Source organism: Pan troglodytes, chromosome 3 (genome assembly GCF_028858775.2).
Source record: "Pan troglodytes isolate AG18354 chromosome 3, NHGRI_mPanTro3-v2.0_pri, whole genome shotgun sequence".
NCBI lineage: Eukaryota > Metazoa > Chordata > Mammalia > Primates > Hominidae > Pan > Pan troglodytes.
In genome coordinates this window covers 152,117,747-152,141,669 of record NC_072401.2, presented here as the reverse complement: position 1 = coordinate 152,141,669, position 23,923 = coordinate 152,117,747, and the positions used below count along the sequence as shown (strand labels likewise).

Sequence of the window (23,923 nt, the reverse complement as noted above, 5' to 3'; positions counted from 1 at the left end):
AGTGCTACCAAATACCTACTTGAAAGAGTTGAGTTCTAACTGAACACCCACACAAGAGAAAGGGAAAGCTTCCTTTTTCTACTGGAGGACCATCAGCTAAATAGCTCTTGGCTTCTCTTTTCCAATCAGGTGGTTTCACATCAGAGTTAATTACTCCAGTCATTTATTCTAATCACCCTCCTCTTATGGCTAGCTGCATTCTGTCATGGGGTGGCATCGTTTGAAGCCAGTTAAGTTTGAAAACCACTGCAGGGTACTTGAGGCTCATTAGTGAGGCCTATCCATGCCTGGCTTTGGATTTGCTCCCTGATTAACTCTGCATCTCTCGGCCTAGCTCCCTCCTCTCACTGTCCACCAGCCCCCACTCCTCCATGCAGTCTCTCAAACAGGAATGTTTCAATTAACTCTTGCCATGCTGTTTGTCTTTTCACCTCATATTTAAGAAAAATTTAAATGCTTAGATTGCTTCTAATATATTTTGCTAGATTCTGACCTATAACTGCATCCTATGAGTTGAATTTAACTACAGTGGTAGACATTCTACAAAAAGAGTTATATTTTTGAAGAACAAAGGAGGAAAATAGTAGCCTCAGAGTGAATACAGTTATGTCCTTTATTCAATTCTCCTAATCTAATAAAGATAGTGATTCTAACTCATATTTTATAGTATTCTAATATGTCTTACCAGCTATCATAGGGGTTGTCTGAAAGGCTTAAAAAAAATCTCAAAACAGCCTTATTCTTTGAGACTTTTTTCTTATCAGTTATAGTATTTTAATTTAAAAGCATTTGTCAAATGGTACATTTAAGAGATATTAAAATCACAAAAACAAATAATGTTTGTGCTATACATTTTTTTAAATAAAAAATATAATCAATATTTTGAATAGTTTGAGCAGTGTTATTACGTGGAAGTATTTAAGGTATTTTCCAAATATTAACAGAAACATAGAACCAATCGGGTAGTTACATGAAAATGTTTAAGTAGGAAATAACAGAAATTTTCTCTGTTATTTCTGCAGAGTAGTTTGATTTAAGGAAATCAAATAGCTCATGTGTCAAAATATAGAAATTAAAATACATGAAATCACTTTTTTTTTTTTTTTTTTTTTTTTTGAGACAGAGTTTCACTCTTGTTACCCAGGCTAGAGTGCAATGGTGGGATCTCAGCTCACCACAACCTCTGCCTCCCTGGTTCAAGAGATTCTCTTGCCTCAGCCTCCTGAGTAGCTGGGATTACAGGCATGCACCACCATGCCCAGCTAATTTTGTATTTTTAGTAGAGATGGGGTTTCTCCATGTTGGTCAGGCTGGTCTCGAACTCTTGACCTCAAGTGATCTGTCCCTCTTGACCTCCCAAAATGTTGAGATTACAGGCGTGAGCCTCCATGCTCGGCCTAAAATCACATTTTCATAAGTTGCTAATGTCATGGACGTTTAGAAATTTGCAGAATGAACTCCTATTATTAACTATTCCTAAAATAGTTTTTTTGTTTAATGGATTGGTTATTTATTAAGAGTCTTTGGACTTAGCCACTAATATATTGGTATCATTCTCTGTCTTGCTCTAAAGGCTGTTTATTTTTAAAATATCATAATGAGGCCGGGTGCAGTTGCTCACTCCTGTAATCCCATCTCTTTGGGAGGCCAAGGCAGGCAGATTGCTTGAGTCCAGGAGTTCGAGACCAGCCTGGGCAACATGGTGAAATTCTGTCTCTACAAAACATAAAAAAATTCGCCGGGTGTGGTGGCATGCTTGTAGTCCAGCTACTTGGGAGGCTGAAGCCAGATGATCACTTGAGCCCAGGAGGTCGAGGCTGCAGTGAGCTGTGTTCACACCACTGCACTCCAGCCAGAGTAACAAAGTGACACCCTGTCTCTCTCTTTCTCTCTCTCTCTCACACACACACACACACACTTTCTCTCTGTGTGTGTATATATATTATGATATATATTTATGATATACATTTTTATGATATTTTATTATGATATAAAATATTATAGTGAATATATGGTTACATTAATGAAAAAGAGGCCTAGAATATAAATTTCTTATCCAGCTCAATAAATATTTATTTGGCATCTACTATATGCTCAGTTCCAAGAATACAGGTATAATCTATACCTTCTAGGAGCTTACATTCCAGTTAATAAAAGAGAAAAATAAGCTGTAATACAAGTTGAAAGTATTGGTTTTAAAAATGCATGTGTCAAAGCAAAAAACCAGTTGAAAGAACAGTAAAACCTGTAAATAAAGCCTCCACATCAACATGGCACACCAGATTTAGTATATACTCAGCAATACTTGTTACTAGTATTTCTAAATGATATATGTGAAACCAATTAAAAGTAATCCATGTTATGTAGTGGTTTCATATTTTTAGAGTTTTCATATTGCAGCTTTGGTTCAAAAGGATGTGTTGTGGTTAATATGGCTTTAGGAGTCAGAGAAATCTGGGTTCAGGTCACAACTCTGACATTTACTAGCTGTGACATCAGACAATTTGCTTAAGCATTCTTAGCTTCATTTGTAAAACAGTTTTTAAAAATGTGGTGCTTATAGGATTATTGTAAGGATTAAATAAAATAGTCCATGTAAAACATTTAGCATAAAGCTGGGCACAGCATAAATACTCACTAAATGTTAAATGCTGCTGGTATTGTTATAGTGTGGTGGTGGTTGTTTAGTTGGACAGTGCATTTCCCCCAAGTTGACCTCTAGATGCATTTTCTTTGCATAACATACTGACTTTCTTGAGCCTTTGTCAAGTGTATTAGGGATATCATTTGCATCTGTCTTCTGGACACTATTGAAGAGAAAATAAAACCTTGAAAGATGATACTTTAATATCCACTTCACTTTTTTTTCCTTCCCATGTAATCATTCTACCTCAAATTTGATTGTATGGTTAACAAACTGCAGACAGCTCATTTTGCAGTGGCTAGTAATCACAGAAATTTTTCAAATTTTCTATAACTCTGCCAAACCAGCACTGTATCAACCAAGTAAAGTGGCTATGGTCAATTTCACACTTCTTAAACAGTGCTTTAAGATCTAGTCCCTCAGCATAGACATTGAATTGTGGTAAATCAGAAGAATTTCTTAAATGCCATTCATTCATTCAACAGACATGTATTAGGGGCCTACTGGATAATTAGATCTGTGATCACAAAATTGGAAGACTGTGACACCTGCCCTTTGGGGCTGCCATTATGAGAAGCAGACAGACATGACAGTAACTAATTAGAGAAATAGATTAAGTGATATAGTCATTCATTCTACAAATATTTTGTGAGTACCTACTACATACTGGTTATATAGCAGTGAGAAAGATGGTATATAGTACCTGCCCTTTTGGAATTTATTGTTTTTTAAGGGAAATAGATAATAAATAAAAAAGTAAACAAATATATAACTTGTGATAACATGTAATATAATAAATATACTTGTATATATACCATGAAGGAGTAGCAAGATTACCATGAAAGCATTTAACATTATGTGTAGAGAGAGACACAAAGAGAGAAAGAGAGAGAATAAATATATATTCTGGGACCAAAAGAGGAAATGCCTTGTTCTGTTTCTGGGGAAGGTTGAGGAAGGCTTAGCCAAGGAACCCATATGTAACCTTAGTCTTTGAGAATGAATAGGGGTTTGCCAGGCAGGGAGTAAGATGATGGAATGGACATTACAGATATAGGAAGCGCTGTGAACAAAGATATCAAGGTTATAGTACTGTACATGAGCTAAACTGTTTTTTGTTTTGTTTTGCTTTGTTTTTTGAGACAAGGTTTCTCTCTGTCACCCAGGCCGGCATACAGTGGCACAATCACACCTCACTGCAGCCTCAACTGCTCAGGCTCAAGTGATCCTCCCACATGAGCCTCCCAAGTAGCTGGGACTACAAGCACTCTACCATGCCTTGCTATTATTTATTTTTTATTTTTTTGTATTTTCAGTAGAGATGGGGATTCATCATGTTGCCCAGGCTGCCAGGCTGATCTCAAACTGCTGGGTTCAAGTGATCCACCTACCTCAGCCTCCCAGTGTGCTGGGAATACAGGCATGAGCCACTGCATGCAGCCACATGAGCTAAACTTAATTCAGATGGTAGACTGAAGTACGTGTTTGAGAGAACTGTGGGTGGTGTGTATGGAAATATATGGCTGGAGGCAGATTATACGATAAATCTTTAATGCCTCGTAAATAGTATGGACTTTTTTCTTTGGGGAGGTGGTGGCCAAAAGGAGTTCCTGGACCAGCAGCATCAATATCACCTGAGATCTTGTTATAAGGGCAAATTCTTGGACTCTGCCCCTGATCTACTGAAACAGAGACTGTGGATTGAAGCCTGTTTTAACAAGTTCTCCAGCTAATTTTGGTGTGTCTTAAAGTTGGAGATCCACTGCTTTAGGGAAAGGAGAAAAGTTTTAAGGAGAGCAGTGACTTGGCTAGGTTTTAGATAGCAGTTCATATGGAGGAGGGATTGAAGAGGGAAATTTTAGAGATAAAGAAACAGTTTGGATACCGATAGAATAACTGAACAAAGAAATTATGAAGCATGAAACCAAAGGTAGTCCCAGTGAAAGGAAAAGAAAGAATGACTTGGGAAGATATTTAGGAGGCTTATTGTCTGATAAAATTTTGTAGGGAGAGGGGAAAGGAGAAGTCAAGATGACTGCCACATTTCTGAATTGGCTGACTAGATGAAGGACCTAGTCCCTCACCAGAAAGACAAGAAAAGGAGCAAGTGTCAGAGGAAATACTATTCATTTGGTTTTTGATATATTAATTTTGAGTTATGTGAAGCACACCAAAAAAAGTAGTGTGATGGGCGAGGCGCGGTGGCTCACGCCTGTAATCCCAGCACTTTGGGAGGCCGAGGCGGGCAGATCATGAGGTCAGGAGATCGAGACCATCCTGGCTAACATGGTGAAACCCCGTCTCTACTAAAAAATACAAAAGATTAGCCAGGCGTGGTGGCAGGTGCCTATAGTCCCAGCTACTCAGGAAACTGAGGCAGGAGAATGGGCATGAACCCGGGAGGCGGAGCTTGCAGTGAGCCGAGATCACGCCACTGCACTCCAGCCTGGGCGACAGAGTGAGACTCCGTCTCAGAAAAAAAAAAAAAGTAGTGTGATGGGCAGTTGGCATTTTGGATTTGAAGCTCCAGAGAGGCAGTAATTGTTGGTTGAAGTAATTGAAGTGTGGCTCATCTAGCCTGGGTTATACCAGAGGCAGAGGGCCTGGGACTGAATCTTGAGGAGAATAAATGCTGAAATGTTAGAGGAAAAAGACCCTGTATTAAGAAAATGAATAGGAAAATCAGAAATGTAGAAAGAGAATCTGGAGAGAGAGTGTCAAGCGAGAAGAAGAAAGAGAAACAAACACCATAATGCAGAGAGGTGAAATGAGAAAAGATGAGCATACACTGGATTCAGACAGTTAGTAATCTTTGCAAAAACATTTTCAGTGGTGTGCCTGTAACAGAAAGAGGAGAAACTAGTTAAGAAGTGAAAGGGAGGTAAGGAAACATAAATAAGAAATGTATTTAACTCTTGCAAGAAGTCTCTATTGTTGACCTCATATTGCATATGTATTCATGGCTACTTAAAAATAATTTTAAAAGACTGACCCTATTAACTAATCATTATTTAATCAAAAATGCAGAAAGAATCAGACCCAAAATTTTGGGAATCAGAATGTTATTGTAGATGTTAAAAAATCTCTAGGAGTAGACAGAGACTCGTTATCTGCTACTAAAATGAAGTGTCTTTTATGAGTTTTGTGAATACATACACATTACAGATGTCATATATCTGACTTTCAGCAAAGATTATGTCCCCTATACTAAGTTGTGGTCTATGGCTATATGGTAATTCTTAAAGTACATAACTGATAGAGCTGAGTAGCCAAAATTTAAGAACTCTAACTAAGGACCTTTAAGGATGGAAAGTTTATAGATTACAGCATAGTTGGTAGAATTAGCCCTTTTACCTTTATTATTTAGAGGATAGTCATAATGCCGTCTTTCAGATGCTGCCACATTTCTTCAGAGATCTATAAATGGCTGAAGAATATACACTGTAGGACATTATGTCTGTTTCACACTTGAAGATGTTATATTTCTGCTGTCATTTCCTAAGGTGTAGCCATTCTTCACGGCACTGAGAATTGTAATGGCCTCTTCAAAACTGCATTGAAGGTCATTTTAGTCTGGCAGTTACTTCGTACTTTGTAAGGTTTATCTTTATTTTCAGTAAGATAAGGTGTATTTTAAAAGTGTTAAGTATTGTTAACTCCTGCATTCTGTCTTGTATCAAAATCTGGATGCAGATTCAGTATTTGGAACTGAATAAAGCCTCACCGTCCAGTTGATAACCACTAGTCACATGTGGTTGTTGATCACTTGAAATGTGGCTAGTGTGATCAACATGTGCTGTCCATTGTAAGTGTAAAATGTATACCAGATTTCTGAGGTTTAATACAAAATAATTTCTATGTTGATTACATGTTGAAATGATATTTTGTATATTCTTGATAAAATATTACCATGTCATTAAAACAGTTTTACTTTTTTTTTTTTTTTTTACTTTTTAAAATGTGGCTACTATAGGCTGGGCATGGTGACTTAAGCCTGTAATCCCAGCAATTTGGAAGGCCAAGGCAGGAGGATTGCTTGAGCTCAGGAGTTCAAGACTGGCCTGGGCAACACAGCGAGACCCTGTGTCATTTTTTAAAAAAATATTTTTTACAAATTAAAAAAATGTGGCTACTAGAAAATTTTAAATTGCATATCTGGCATGGATATATATCTGTTGGACAAAACTGGTATAAAATCCTTGGGGTGATTTTGTTACACAGAATTTTTTTGGCTTGTTCATTCCACTATTGAACATGAGCATATTTTCTTTTTTTTTTTTTTTTTTTTGAGACGGAGTCTTGCTCTGTCACCCAGGCTGGAGTACAGTGGTGTGATCTTGGCTCACTGCAACCTCCACCTCCCAGATTCAAGAGATTCTCCTGCCTCAGCCTCCTGAGTAGCTGGGATTACAGATGCATGCCACCACGCCCAGCTAATTTTTTGTATTTTTAGTAGAGACAGGGTTTCACCGTGTTGGCCAGGCTGGTCTTGAACTCCTAACCTCATGATCCACCCGCTTCGGCCTCCCAAAGTGCTGGGATTACAGGTGTAACCCACTGCGCCTGGTCAAACATATTTTAATACTTTAATAGTGTACAAACTTCCACTAAAATTCTCAGCCTTAGATCCAAAACAAAGGGTTAATTTCAAGTCTATAAAAGGAAGTCCAAAATATTAATACTAAGTTCAAAACTCAACTAATCTTCTACCATGTAAACAATTTCTCCTCTAGTATGGTTAAGGTTCAAACTGATCACCCAAAATTCCTTTTTCTTCACCCCTCACACTGGTAATCAGTTGCTGTAAGTAATAACTTGTATCTTTAATCTTTCTGAACTCTGTCCCCTCTTCACTCCGGATGCTACTTTCTTGACTAAGGCTCTCACTACCTCTCACTTAGACTATGAAAGTAGTCTTAGAGCTGACCTTTTGCTCCCCTTTCCTTCTTCCAAAGGGATGTCTCATTTCAGTATCCCCAGAGTCTAGCACAAGACCAATAGTAACCACTCAATAAATATTTATTGAATGAATAGATGAGAGAGATGCTAACATTAATAGAAAGTTGCAGAATGTATAATACTTTTAGTCCTATATAATATACAAGTATGCAATCGCATACACAAAGTAAATGCAGATGTAATTTGATTCTCTGGCAGAACTTAATGCTTTATATTCAGCAACTTTTGCTTTTTTTTAATTCAAGTTTTTCTTTATTGGATATTCTTAGGAGTAATGACATAATAAATGTTCTACTTTGCCAAGGATTTTGATTTGCCAGTATAAGTTTATGGCAGTCAGTCCAGGGAATCATTGGTGCCATGCAGACAGCTCCTTGTTTTTGTCTGGAGTCCTCATGGGATTAAACTACATCTGGCAATAAGTAGAGATTCTGGTCTGGCCATCTTCAAAGGCAAGAGACTGCTAGTATTTATCAGATCTATATGGATAAGCAAATGGGAAGGGATTAAATTTTTTTTATTTTGTTTTCCTTCCTTTTGTAACTGACTATATAATATAAAACCTACAGGAGTTCATACAGTAAATTAATACATTTTGTGATGGCTGCTGAAGAGGAAACATTCATTTTTCTATACCTAGGTGGATAATTGACCATTTTAAATTAATATTTTAATTACTTATGTCTATGTTTATAACTAGTTTATCTTAGAAAATATAACAGCAATTTAAAGTCCTCAACATTAAGTTTCTAGGGATACTTTACTAATTTTTTAAAGAGTTGAACATCTAGTATACCTGTTTTAAACATTTTAATGTCTATAAATATTACAGCATCATGTTTGGAATTTGGAAGTTTTTGATGCATATTTATCTATGTGAGAAAGTTTACCTTTGAGCCTGTTTTAAGGCAGGCTAGTCTACCTTCCAAGTAATGGTGAGCCTGCCTTTCATACAGGCTGTGTCCTTCTCCTTATACTCTTCACATTCTTAAGAGGTTATTAGTCCTGGGACTCAGTTTACCTGTTATCAAAGCATATTAGCTCTGCATTTAACTAACAAAATAAAATGGCTTAATTCCAGGTACTTGTCATGAAGCACAATCTAGAACCTACCATTCAAAGCCTTTCTAAGAGAAATAATGTTTGTGCAAGATTATCTGAAGAATATGTGGTCTCCCCATTTGTCTATACTTTAAATCTATCTCAGGATTAACTCAGTCCCTCTGAGAGTTACATACCTGGATTCCATCATATTGCCAAGGGAGGAATTTCTTATCTCAGGAATAGAAATAATGTGTTTTTCCAGGCCATCTGGTTTGTTTTTACATTATGGTCATTTTTGTCTCCTGTAATTGTTCGTGTTTCTTTCTTTATGTTGCCTGCTAGAAAGCTTAGCAGCAAATACATGGCTCAGCGTATATAGATTTGTTAAAACAAGTATTTGAAATTTCATGGCATAGTTTTTATGTGATATCTCCCTTTAAATTTTGCATTGCCTCACTTCTCTTTTGTTAAATATATCTTGCTGCATATATATCACTGTAAGCTCTATGAATTATTTTCTGAACAAAGGCTTGCAAAATGCAAACACATAAAAGAAATAGGTATAATTTTTCCCCATCCATTTTTACTAAACTAAAGGTTTTTTTTTTAAAAAAAAAAGCTCAATATCCCTATGTGTGTGATACTATAATTAGTTTAGCATATCTGTATGTTGTGAATTCCTAGATTTTAGATGAAAAGTGACCTAAAGTTGAAATGTTAATTAAATGTTTTAATGTTCTGTAGTTCTAAAGAAAATAGTTGGATAAAATGTCAGTATATAGGAGTATTTTAAACATTTTTTAAAAATCATCTCTCTGTAAAGGAAGGTAATTGTACAAGTTTGTCTAATCCTTTTGATCTTGGCAGACAGCAATACAGACTTCAGTTGAGATTAAAACTATGAATTTCAAAGGAAACATGGCCTTCAGTGTATAAAATATATAACAGCTGGTTGACTAGTCCATTTAAAACTACACAATAACAATCGTAGACAGAATGATTCTCCTGCCAAAAGATGCACGAGTGCTTGATGGTTATATCAAGATACGATACTAACTCACACTTTTCTTTAGTAATGATATAAATGTAGAAATGAACTGTGTACTGCTGGCTCAAAATATCTCTTCTGCCCAACAGTTCAAGGGCAGTTTAGAAGTATAGAACCCCTTTTAGTGATTTCTCTATCTGCTTTTCAGGCTGAACTTCAGTATGTTGTTGACTAAATTTCATTTTTTAAAACTGTCTGATACAATTTTTATTCTTAGCATCCCACAGTTTTTTCCCTAAATCTTTGATCCTCCATTTTTACCTTCTTGGGCTTCATGACTTATTGATCTTAATGTCACAATTTCACACATATTTTTAATCTCTCAAAATTAAAATTTTCTTTGTAAATAGGATAAAGCTTGTTTCACATTATATATATATATATTTATATTAAGGTAAATAGCTGAACTCTGAAGCATTGTGATTTATATATAATCAGTGTGGAGGAAATTGATGCTCATATTAATGGATTTTAGTTTATTAAATATTTCCATTGTGTTTTACCTGAAGATGTAATCTTTAGTGAAATTGATGCATTTTTTTAAATGAGGATTGATGTGAATTTGTCACTTCTGGCAAGTCACATTTAGAAAACATATTTGTATTCTGAATTTATATCCATCCAATATGAAAAAATGTTAATTTTCTGTGACCTTTGTTAGAAAATTTTGATACAACATAGTTAACAGCAAATTTTCTTTTATTTTCTTCAGATTTATTTCAAATAAGGAAATTTACCTATAGATAAAATTGAAATTTGCTAAAGTAACTCAGATTCACTGCAAATTCAGAGCCAGCATTTAAGGAGTTAATGCATCTTATTAGGGGGACAGGAAATCTGGCAACTATTGCAGAAACTAGACCTAATGGTGCACACAAACAATTTGTCAGTCTTCTTAAATGTGAATAGCTTTCCGCAAAGTGGCTGCTCTTGCTTTGTTTGAACAGGCTAAACTTTTCCTTTTTGGACTTTACATCTTAGAAGTGAAATGTGATCCACATATTCAATCAAAATCATTTAATTCAAAGCATATTTTGATTGGAACAAAGTTGACATGGAAAGAAACTCTAGAATAAAAAAGTTGAAAGGACTTTATATCATATATTTAGCAGGAAAATTTGAAACAGTTCTAATTAGGCTGAAAAAAACAGCTTTCTTCAATGTAAATTACAAAGGTCATATATCAATGTTAAGGAAACATTACCACTAGTGTTTGAAATCCAGCACATGCAAACATAACAGACCAGTTCATTTTAAATCTCTGTGTGTATATGTGTTTGTATAGGAAGAAGGCCGTATTACATGAATTTAAAATGAAAAATACTTAAAATTCCAAGTTTATAACTTTGTATATTACCGCCTTGCCAATCTCGATGTCAGTTCCTTTAAAACATACTGTTATCTATGTTCAAATGAATTAAGACTCTTAATTATAAGTACAATTAAAATTTTACAAAATGGATGTTTCATTCATTATAAATACGATTAAATACATCTTATAAGTAAATGTATTTCAAGTCAGGAGGGTTAATCAGTGATTTTCATTTTCTCATTTGAAACTTACAGCTATGGTATTTTGTATCTCAGAACCTTTGTACCTTGGGCCTTCTAGAAGCCTGGGAGTGGAAGTAGTGGTACAGGTGTGCAGAAATGTATATCTGGGCTGCCTAGGCCTATTCTCTCTGGTTATAAAAAGTGTATAAAGAATATTTGATCTTTTTATTTAACTTTTTATAAAAATCATTTATCTCATAGATATTGCTAGTTTTTATTTAGTTTCTTTTTTTAATGGAGTGGTATGAGAATGTTTAGCCAAAGAATAAGTAAATATTAGCATTAAGCTGGGAATGACAAGTATGAGAAACATAAATAATAAACAAATAAGGTTTCTTGGTCTTGAGGTAAACAATTATCTAATAATTTCCTTTGTTGATTGAAATTGGTTTTCTTGATTTTTACATTGGCAAAAATTTGGTTTTTTGAAAATAAAAGGAAATTGCTAGTGTATCACTAATGCATGTGTAGATTAAATACATAGTTAATGCCTTTTAGTTTAGAATTTTTATTCTCAAATAGCTTAGAGTTTCTTGGAAAAAGCTATTTCTATATGTTATCACGTTTTTTGACTCCACTATAGAAAATAAGAATAATTTTATATAACACTTTTTATAAAGAAATAATCTATTTCTTAAGTGAGTTAGTTTCAGGAAAGCATAGATTGTGTTCTTTCAGTGAGATTTGCTAAACATGCACACAGACACACACATATATATATACACACACACATATTGTAATTATTTCTGACACAGGGTTATACAAACCTCCTATTTATGAATAATTTACTATTATCCTTATAATATTAAAACTTTGTTGATATTCTGTATGCAGAACAAACAAATGAAAGTTAGTAATAAGTGTATTTGACATCTGTATACTGTACTTTTTAGCATATCTGAAGTCTTTTACTCTGCCTAATAGATCTCATTAAAAAAAACAGATATCAGCGCCAAGACAGTTTGTCAACACTAATATGAGTCCCCCTGGATTGGATTGACAATTCGTGTGAGGCTTCATATGATAGTCTTTTCATAGTCTTATCTGATCCTTAACAATTGGACATTAGTCACTGATTTATTTTATAATAACTCAGATGAGTTGAATATTATATTGTGTTGGACATTTTAGTGGATTTTCTTTTTTACAAATATTACTCAGAGCACACATTGGATGTAAATGATGTATGTAGCCTGCTAGGGGAGTACTAACAATTGATTGGTTCGGTTTGAGAGCAGCATGGGAAGAATGTTACTATCCCCTAGCTGCAAACCGTATTTAACTCCAGGCTTAATGAGGACTGTCGGTTTTGAAGGCTTTGAAAAATCTCAAACGCTCAGCATTCCACTGGCATTTTTCATTTTTTTGTAACTAAAAATGTAGATCTAAATGAGAATTTTCTATATATGAAGAATTTTTTTAAAAAATCTTAAAATATAAAAAAGCTATTTTAATATAGGTTTTATGATTTATGTTTTTAAATCTTAAAAATGGGAGTTATAAAAGGCAACCTCAGGGTATTCCATTTTGAATTACATTCTGTTTGTATTTTTTCCCTTAATTTCTTCCTGCCTGTCCTTCTCTCTCCCCTCAAGTCTTAAGTGCATTACCTACTTTTGGTTAGGCAGTTGATAGCAAAAGGATGTTAAAGTTTGGAGCTGACTTTGTACTGAAATGACTTTGAAACTTCTTGGAATTCTCTTACACTTACCACGTTGTTCTTTTAGGTCCCTTTTTAAAGCTTTGGTATATTGCAAGACATGCTTGAAGCTGACTAATGGAATTTTTAGTTGAGTGTTTGAGAAATTAAAGTTTATTCATGAAGGTAACGTGTTTATCAACTTCTGGAAGTGATTTTGCCAATAGTTCCGCGAATTACTGGTCAACTCCTTAAGGACTGACCTATGACAATGTAAGGTGAGGTCTGAACCATGGCATTGTGGTGATCTCTGCATGTGTGTTTGCAGCATGATATGAGCAGACGGTAGCTTTCCTTTCAGCATTTTTGCTTAAAATTCTGATGCAGTATCAAGATGTAAAGCTTTAAGCATCGAAATCTAACCAACTTTACCATTTTGAGTGTGCATAAAGAAGTAGTCAACCGTAAGGAAAATTCAACAGTTCTTTGTTTGGTGACACATAAAATAAAATTGCCCTAGTTTTTAGAGCTTTAATATTGAGAAAATTCATTTGTACTTTGTCATTTGCTGAGCCTTCTAGAATTTTATGGTCTCAAATCACAACACCATGGACACTCAGGAGACTCCTGACTGTTTTATCTTATTAAACAATTTTGAAATCATTAATTTTTAATTAGCTTGGATGCAGGGTTTGTTTATTGTTTCAATAGTGTGTGTATATGAACTACACGTTTTTTATTTAAACTACTGGCGAGAGTACTATTTACGTAAATAAGTATAAGTTCTTTCTAAGAGTATATACTGTGAGTATATACTCTTCATAGAGTCATATTTTTTGTAAACTCAGAGATATTATATGCTAATCTATTATAGTAGAGCTTTTCGGCAGTTTATGAACTCAGATTTCGAACAGCCACCAAAAAGGATGTAAGCTTGAAGATATGCATAGGTCCTTCCCTGATTGAAAGTTCTAATTAAGTGAATTGGAGAAAATTAACTGAAATTAGCTGTCAGAAAGTCACATTTAAATGAGTGATGAGCTAGTCTGGCAGTAAACATTTAAATGATATAAATTGCCATTTAAGTGTATGGTTTAATGTTTGTCATGCATTAATGTGACATGAGACTGCAGTGACAATCAAGCAGCTTGCTCTAATTTGAACATATTTAGGGCTTTTGTGTAGGGTGCACTGCACACAAATTAAGACAATTGCTGTTTTTATGTGTCATTGTAAATGTGCCTACCCCATACCCCCATCCCTACCCAAGGTCTAAGTTAATGAAACCAACGTATCATTTCTGTGTGTAACTTGCATTAGTAGTTCCTAGATTTTTTTCAAATTTATGCACTTAAAATAGGCATTTACTTAAAGTTATCACAAGCTTCTCTCTTCTTATTTCAAGTAAAATATGAAGCAGTTTTGTGCTGTCATATCTGTTTAATAAATTTGTAAATGTAAAGCATTTTAGAAGAGATGTCTAAAACAGTAACTTTCTCAATTGAAGCTAGCTAAATATTTTTAAGGCATATTTCATTTAAGGTATACTTTGGGATGTGAGAATTGCGTAGAGTTTTGTTTACAAAATTATATTTTCAATTTTATATTTGTGATATATCATAAAGCTATGTTAAATATTAAAGGAAATTTTTTTTGTATTTAGCTATAAACATTTCTTTTTCATAGGCACTTATTTTAATAAAGCGTATCTTTACACAAGTGTCCACATGTAAAGGAACAGGAACGTCTTTTGTCACAAGATGGTTTATGTCTCATTGGTTACTTGCTATACAAGTTGGTCAGTTTTGTTTTAAAACCAACAGATCTCTTATAACATAGCAGCAAGCCATACTGAAAATACATCACAATCATAGACTTACTACTCTAAAAATAAAAATCAATTTCAATGAGATACATTACCAGATATAAGTTGGTACAGCAGTCTCCTCCTTATCCACAGTTTTGCTTTCCAGAATTCCAGTTACCTGTGTTTAACCAAGGTCTGAAAATGTGTGAGTACAGTACAATCAGATACTTTGAGGTAGAGACAGAGACCACATTTACATAACATTTATTACGGTTTTTTTTTTACAGTATATCATTGTTCAATTTTGTTGTTATTGTTGTTTATCTCTTACTGTGCCTAATTTATAAATTAAACTTTATCATAGGTATTTATGTATAGGAAAAAACATAGTACATATAGGTATAGGGTTTGGTACTATTCACAGATTCAGGCATCTACTGGGGGTCTTCGAAGAACATACCCCTGTGGATGAGGGGGGATTACTGTATAGTTTTTTTGTTTTGTTTTGTTTTTTGAGACGGAGTCTCACTCTGTCACCCAGGCTGGAGTGCAGTGGCGTGATCTCGGCTCACTGCAAGCTCCACCTCCTGGGTTCATGCCATTCTCCTGCCTTAGCCTCCCGGGTAGCTGGGACTACAGGCGCCCGCCACCATGCCTGGCTAATTTTTTGTATTTTTAGTGGAGACAGGGTTTCACTATGTTAGCCAGGATGGTCTCAATCTCCTGACCTCGTGATCTGCCCACCTCAGCCTCCCAAAGTGCTGGGATTACAGGCATGAACCACCGTGCCCGGCCTACTGTATACTTTTAATTAAGCTTTAGAGTTTATGTTTGAAAACTCTTCGATTTTAATATAATTATTTATTGTTAAACTAATCCATAATGCTAAACTTTGATGTTGGAATGATTTTGAACAATATTAAATAATATAAAGATGGATACTTTCCTAAAAAATATCTTTAGTTTTTAAAAGTCTTTAGTATTTATAACGTTATTAAATTCACCAAATATTATTGGCATCTATTATGTTTTAGGCACAACGCTTGTAACTGGGAATATAATGATGGATAGGAAATGGATCTTGTGCCTAGCATCTCAACCAAATACTTGATTGTGTTCATTCGTTATTTATTGGACACTATTATGTTAATAGCATCAAATATTTGGTCAGGTTTGATATTAATACCTAGAATAAAAATTCAGTAATTATAGGTATCCCCCACAAAATCTAATTTGTTAGCATAAGAACTCAATCAACATAACTAAATAATTTGGTTAAACATGTTGAAATAGGCTACAAAATATTTTAATTCTAGAAAAATAATAAATATTTCAAGTGGATGGTAAATTTTTAACATTTTCACATTTAGTTTCCCAAAATAGTCTTTGCCTTGTATGGCTTCCTTTCTTTGAAGCATAAATCGAGTACCTGTCAGGCCCTGAGTTACAAATGTGACCAAGATAGGCCCAGTCCTGGTCCTCAGTGCTTGTCAGTACGGTAGAAAAATACTGAAACTTACACATTTATTATAATTAATTATGCCAAGTGCCGGAAAGCCTCTAATTATAAACAAAGGAGGACAGATTCTGGTAGAAACTAGGACATCAGATAAGTTTCTTTCTTTTTTTTTTTTTTTGAGATGGAGTTTCGCTCTTTTCCAGGCTGGAGTGAAGTGGCGTGATCTCGGCTCACTGCAACCTCTGCCTCCCAGGTTCAAGCGATTCTCCTGCCTCAGCCTCCTGAATAGCTGGGATTACAGGCGCAGGCCACCACACCCAGCTAATTTTTGTATTTTTAGTAGAGACCGGGTTTCGCCATGTTGGCCAAGCTGGTCTCAAACTCCTGACCTCATGGTCTGCCCACCTCGGCCTCCCAGAGTGCTGGGATTATAGGCGTGAGCCACCGCGCCCGGCCACAAGTTTTGTTTTTTAAAAATCTTTGTTCACAGTAAAGTTAGTGTTAAACTTTACTGCTTGCTCTAAATGTCTCTCTATATTTTTAAAAAGGAATTCAGCATAGTAATACAATGTATACCTTTTTTCAGGCCCTGGAGAGTGAATTTGTGTCCTGCCAGCTTCACCAATGGATTGATCTCATTTTTGGCTATAAACAGCAAGGACCAGAAGCTGTCCGAGCCCTCAATGTGTTCTATTACTTGACCTATGAAGGAGCTGTCAATCTGAATTCAATAACTGATCCTGTGTTGAGAGAGGTAAGTTATCTGAATTGAGAAAGCAACTTATAGTCAGGTATATGTAAACTAGAAGGAGCTAGAGAACACCTCCCCCATCCTTTGATTTTAGTGATGAAGAAAGTGAAACTAGATGTAAAGTGCCTTAAGCAGAATAATTTATCAGTGACCTAGCAAGAACTTGAACCCAGAGGTTCCTTCCAACAAAATGTTTGACCCAATATAAGATGACGGCTTTTTCTATTTGAACCTGTTAAGGTATCAATAATCTTATTTATAATTTTATATAACTTTGGGGGTTACTCATGATTTTTGTAGGAAAATAGTAATAATTCATTAAAGAGATATGATTATGAGCATAAATTTATTGAAATGTAATAAAACACATATTTATATGTAGTACCTAAGAACATATATAACCACATAGAAGTTAATGGGGGGGGGTTGAAGTCCAAATCTTTCCTATGTGATCAAATTGTTGTTAGATGTTATTGAACTTGTTTTATTCTTGTCATTTATTTTCTCAAGTAAAACACTTAAAACATGATTTTGGCAAATGCAGCACTCACCAAAAAGTCTGTAGAAGACCTTACTTTTTTTAGTATTTCTAATCTAATTATGCATCCTTCTAATTCCAATATACTTCATATGAAAAATTATAGAATTGAATGATACAACCTTAGTCTGTACAATTTTAGAACACAACTGCGTTTAGGAAACCAGGAGCTTTGATTCACGGGGCAAGTTATATATCACTTTGAAGGGAACATTATTTGTAATGTGTGAGATTTGCCATTTTTCCCTAGCACTTGATGCATTCTTTTATAGTTCTACTAAGATCTGATCATGCGGAAGGTATGTAAGTACATATTTAAATAAATTGGCATATTATCACCTGGCTTATGTGCTAGATAAGTTAGCATGCACACAAAAGCACTGTGTACTAGATGTACACTTGCATTAAATTGCCCAAGTTTTAAATTGCTATGTTTCAGTTTTAAAAACTGTAGTAGCAGAGAATTGGGTCACATAAACTCTTAAAGACTCTTCCAGTTGTTCAGTTTTTTGAAAATACTCCTTCTGGGGGTATTTTATTTGATCAGAACATCAATTGACTGTATGACACAGAATATACATAGGATTCCATAAAGGTATTGAGGTGAGAGCAACATACAGGTAGTGTTACAAAACACTGCATAGTTTTATTGTTGGGATAAAATAGCATAGGCCTATTTACTTTCTTTTTTTTGTTCGTTTTGGCAATATTTGAACATAATACTTTATTCTGTTAAATGCCCATAATTCTTCAACAAATATACCAGCTATTTTTGTTTTCTCCTGTTATCCTGTAGTAATTATCCATATCTCTACATAGCTGATATATAACTGAATTCGCACTGTAGAATTGATTTTATAATCTCTTAAAAAGAGATTGGTTGTATTTAATATACCAGCATATTGTTTTTTGTACCAGCATAAATTGGTTGTACTTACTATGCCAGTATATATTTTTTGTGTCACTATATGCAATCTCCGTATTTCTAATTTTGAAATTCTGTAATGTTCTATAGAGTTGCTGTGAAAATATGCTTAACACTGTTTCTCTCAATGCAAGATCCTATTACTTAAAAGACTTGTCTCTTGGTATGTCCAAGATGACATAAGTAGCTCTACTTTTCATTAAAGGTTACGCAATGTTTTCATGATAAAAATGTCACTTGGCCTATATCTGTTTGTCATGGCTAGTTAACAAGTAGTACACTCAATCAGCTAGTTATTTCCTCTATGAGTCACTCTACGTGCTTGGCTTTTTATTTTTATTCTGGATTGACCACTGTCCCCACGTACACACCAATGATTGTTTAAGGAAGTTTACTGTGCGTTAATCTAGAGGAACACTGTCTAGAATTTTCTGCAGTGCTGGAAATGTTCTCTATCTGCACTGTCTAATAAACCATGAACCATATGTAGTTATTGTACATTGAAATGTGGCTAGTGTGACTAAGGAACTAAATGCTTAATTTTAATTAATATAAATTTAAATAGGCACAGATGACTAGAGGCTACAGCATTGTACAGCAGAGAGTTAGAAGACTTATGTTTGTCTTTGACCATCTTTTCTTACTCTGAGTTCAGCGCATGTGATCAGACAATGGGAAAATAAATGTTAAATTGACTTGGTAGGATATTTCAAAGTGGGAATACTCCATGTAGACATTAGATATATATTTGAATATAGGTGTAAGCTCAATTATATTTTTTCTTTCACCTAAACTAACACATTATAATTTCAAATAAAATTATTTATTGTGATAAATATATATAACATAAAATTGAACATTTTTACCTTTGTTTTTTTTTTTTTTTTTTTTTTTTTTTTGAGACAGAGTCTCGCTCTTTCACCCAGGCTGGAGTGCAGTTGCGCGAGCTCAGCTCATTACAACCTCCGCCTCCTGGGTTCAAGTGATTCTCCTGCCTCAGCCTCCTGAGTAGCTGGAATTACAGGTGCCTGCCACCACGCCTGGCTAATTTTCGTATTTTTAGTAGAGATGGGGTCTCACCATGTTGCCCAGGCTGGTCTCAAACTCCTGAACTCAAGTGATCCGCCTCCCTCGGCCTCCCAAAGTGCTGGGATTACAGACCTGAGCCACCGCCCCTGGCCATTTTTACCATTTTTGAGTTTACAGTTCAGTGGCATCAAGAACATTGACATTCTTGTACAGCCATCACCACCATCCATCTCTAGAAATGTTTTATCTTCCCAAACTGAAACTCTCTAAGCATTAAACAATAACTCCTCATTCCTTCCTCCCCAGTCCCTGTACAATTACAATGCTACTTTTTATCTCTATAAATTTGACTACCCTGAATACCTCATAGAAGTGGAATGCTGCAACATTTGTCTTTTTATGTCTAGCTAATTTTACTTAGTGTAATATCTTCAAGATTTGTCCATGCTATAGAATGTATCACAATTTCCTTTCTCTTTAGGCTGAGTAATATTCCATTGTATATATATATATACCACATTTTGTTTATCCATTTATATATCAATGGGCATTTTGGGTTGTTTCCATCTTTTGGCTATTATGAACAATGTGGCCAAGAGTATGGATGTACACCATCTGTTCAAATCCCTGCTTTCAATTCTTTTGGATATATACCCAGAAATGGAATTTCAGGATTATGTGATAATTCCAAGTTTAACTTTTTGAAGAAGCATCATAACAAATAAGTTTTTTTTTTTTTTTTTTTTGAGACGGAGTCTCACATTGTTGCCAGGCTGGAGTGCAATGGTGTAATCTTGGCTCACTGCGACCTCCGCCTCCCGGGTTCAAGTGATTTTCCTGCCTCAGTCTCCTGGGTAGCTGGGATTACAGGCATGCACCACCATGCCCAGCTAATTTTTGTATTTTTAGTAGAGACGGGTTTTACCATATTAGCCAGGCTGGTCTCGAACTCCTGACCTCATGATCTGCCAGCCTTGGCCCCCCAAAGTGCTGGGATTACAGGCATGAACCACCACACCCGGCCACAGATAAGTTTTTAATATTTATTTTTTATGATCAACTTTTGCTAAAGACCGTTAAAACTTTTGCTTTAAGTTTGACTTCCTTTTCTTCACCACAATCCTAAGTAGTTAATTATGAGAAAATTAAGCCTTAACTGATAGTCTTCCACACATCACACCCTAATTTGTTTTTATATTATACATTATATAGACTTATATATAATATATATTCTGTATTAGATTTGGCATTTATTAAACATGGCCTGTGATATTCTAAGTATGGTAGGTATTTGATATTCTTGAAATGAGAATATATCGCTTTGTTACTTAGCACTATTAAAATAAATACACACATTTAATTTATAAAACTTTCTGAACATCATTAAAATAAATGGGGCCAGGCACAGTGGCTTACACGTGTAATCCCAGCATTTTGGAAGGCCATGGCAGGAGGATCACTTGAGTCCAGGGGTTCAAGAGCAGCCTGGGCAACAAAGTGAGGCCCCATCTCCACAACAAATTTAAAAATTGTTTGGGTGTGGTGGTGTACACCTATAATTCCAGCTATTGGGTGCGGTGGGAGGTGGGAGGATTGCTTGAGCCCAGGAGGTCAAGGCTGCAGTGAGCCATGATTGTACCATGGCAATCCAGCCTGAGCAACAGAGTGAGACCCTGTCTCAAAAAAAAAGGTTGAGGGGAATAGTCTTTTATTATAGCCTTTTCATACCATTTACCAGTGCTAAATCCTATGGTATAATGCAGTTTGATATAATAGAATGAACAAAGAAACAAACAAATAAATAAATTTGAATTTGAGTCATGACCCTGATGCCTACTAGTTGTGTTCCTCAGACTCTGTTTCCTATATATAGAAGTCATACGATAATGCCCACTCTACAGAGGATGAGATGACATATAATGCATGTAAACCGCCTGGCATGGTGCCTATCCCCTCATAAGTACTCAGCAAGTGTTAGTTCTTTCCCTTATGTTGCTCACAGTTAAATCCCTGGGTTAGAAAACACAGCTATAAAAGGAATATGAACTACTGATTAGATCATAGAAAGAATCATAAAACATTAACACTAGAGAAGTTATCAGAGACCATTTCCTAGTGGACGCATGCTGAGTTCATTGTTAAGTGAGGCAAGAAAGCAGAAAACATGAATAGGTCATTAATTTATTCATTTTTTCAACAACCTTTTACTAAACCCGAATCATGTAATAAGGTTAAAGGGTTGAAAGGCAAAGTCCCTGCGCTCCCTCAGCTAGAGTTCATTATCTAATGGGAAAATAAATGTAACTAAACAATTATAATACAATCTGATAAATTCAGTACAGAGATAAATATATGTAAGTATGTATGCACAAGCATAGGATAGGTACTAAGCCCAAACTGACAGAATCCAGGCATGTTTTCCAGAGAATGAGAGGCTGGAGTTGCATATTGAAGGATGAATAAGATCACTGGGTAGAGTCATGAGCAGAAGTTACCTACACAGAGGCAACTGCATACCCTTCCTGCACATAGATAAAAGAGATGGCTAGAGAATATGGTATATGTGGAATGAACTAAAGGTTAGCAGATGAGAGAGAGAGAGACACAGGAGCCAGATCTTAAACAGTCTTCAATACCATAAAACATAATTTTCAGCAGGACATGGTGGCTCACACCTATAATTCCAGCACTTTTGGAGGCCAAGGCAAGAGAATGGCTTCAGGCTGGGAGTTCAAGACCAGCCTGGGCAACATAGCAAGACTTCATCTCTACAAAAAGATGAAAAACTTATCTGGGCATGGTGGCACATACATATAGTCCTAGCTGAGATGAGAGGATTGCTTGAGCCCAGGAGTTGGAGGCTGCATTGAGCTATGATCCTGCCATTGCACTCCAGCCTGGGCAACAGAGTAAGACCCTATCTTTAAAAAATAATACTTTTAACTGCATCATAAGGCAGTAGGGAACCACTGAAGGTTGGTGACATAGCCCCATGTTACTAATATGTTTGTTTAGAATCTGAAAGAAGATTGAACAAATAAGAACTAAAAAGTACTGACTGGATTTTTCTAAGAGGTCATTGGTGATCTTAGAGAAGTAGCTTAGAAGGTAGAGGATTGTGTTATGAATGGGAGATGTTGAAGTAAACACAGTAAATAAAGAAAATAATTTAAGATTTATTGAGATACAGTTCACATATGTTACAATTCACCCATTTAAATTTTTTGATAGTTTTTAGTATATTCACAGAGTTGTACAAGCATCACCACAATTTAAGAGCATTTTTGTCACCACAAAAAGAAATCTTTATATGCACCAGCAGTTGCTCTAAAGGATATTTTTTTTTTAATGAGTAAATATTGGACTATGTTTCTATATTAATGGGAAAGATCCAAAAGGAGGGAAGCATGTCAGACATGCAGGAGAGAAAGTGTGTAATACACTATCAAGCTCTGTGTGAAAGTGGAGAAGAACAAAACCCAGAGCATAGATAGAGATAAGCACTGAACAGGAGGGAACAATAGGGCCTCATCTCAGATTGGAGAGTAGACGCATAGCATGGGGACTTGTGTAAGTAAATGTGTATGAATGAGGTGGAAAGGCAACAAGATTCTGTTTATGAGGGTTTGTGCTAAGGATGAGATAATATTTATGCTTAATGGGTGCTGCTCAATAATTATAATTTCCTTTCAATATTGTTTTTCTGTGTTTTCAACATCAGGAGAATAGGTGTAGAAAAAAGTTGAACAGAGAGGGATGTGTGTGTGTGCACGCCTGTGTGTTTGTGGAGAGAGAGAGAGACAGAAAGATAGACACAGGTGAGGTTTGCCATGGAAGTATGGTGAAATGTATGAAAAAGGATTGAAGGTGCAAGGGTGGCTGATGAAACTGTTAAAGGGATGTTGTAGAAAAGATGAAACGTGAACCTGGGCTGGATTGAGTAGATAAGAAAGGAAGGAAGGGAGTGATAAACTGGGAAAGTTTATCCTTTTATTCATTACTAATTCATTTATTCAACAAATATTCGTTTTGTTCAGGATGCTAAAAATGTGGAGATGAGCAAGACAGGCAAAGTCTGTTCCCTCCTGGAGCTCACATTCTAATGGGGCACACAGAAAATAAAATTTAAAGACTGTAATTTCAATTATAACAAGTGCTATAAAGAAAACAGAAGTGGGTAAGGTGATACAAAGTGCCGTGAGGGTGGAGAACTGTTAGAAGGGATGGTTAATGACTGCCTCTCTGTCTTCATAAACAGTGTTTCCTTTAAAACTTTAGGATCGGAGTACAGCTAAACAAGGGCACCAGGGAGTTAGCTCCTACTGCTCTCCCACAGCCAAGCATGTCCCTGCAGTGCCCAGCCTGGGACAGCCTCCAAGTCAAGTCTTGTCACAGGCTTCATGTCAGTTGTGAAACTTTCACTATTGCCTTCTACTAATTTACTCCCCACCCCCACCTCCAGGCCACGCCTCTCTTTTCTTCAGAATCTTGTTTCTCTAAGGTGCTTTAATATCATTAATATTAGC

General features: G+C 35.5%; 1 protein-coding gene across 14 annotated transcripts in view; it reads left to right on the top strand.

Moving 5' to 3' along the window:
• Window positions 1-23,923, top strand: part of LRBA (LPS responsive beige-like anchor protein) — a 761,353-nt gene that overhangs the window by 659,374 nt on the left and 78,056 nt on the right. For all 14 annotated transcript variants that reach the window (XM_063809071.1, XM_054683898.2, XM_526701.8 and 11 more), the window contains one exon: window positions 16,741-16,908. In XM_063809071.1, coding sequence (XP_063665141.1) covers window positions 16,741-16,908 — 168 coding nt within the window. The remainder of the gene's footprint in view (window positions 1-16,740; window positions 16,909-23,923) is intronic.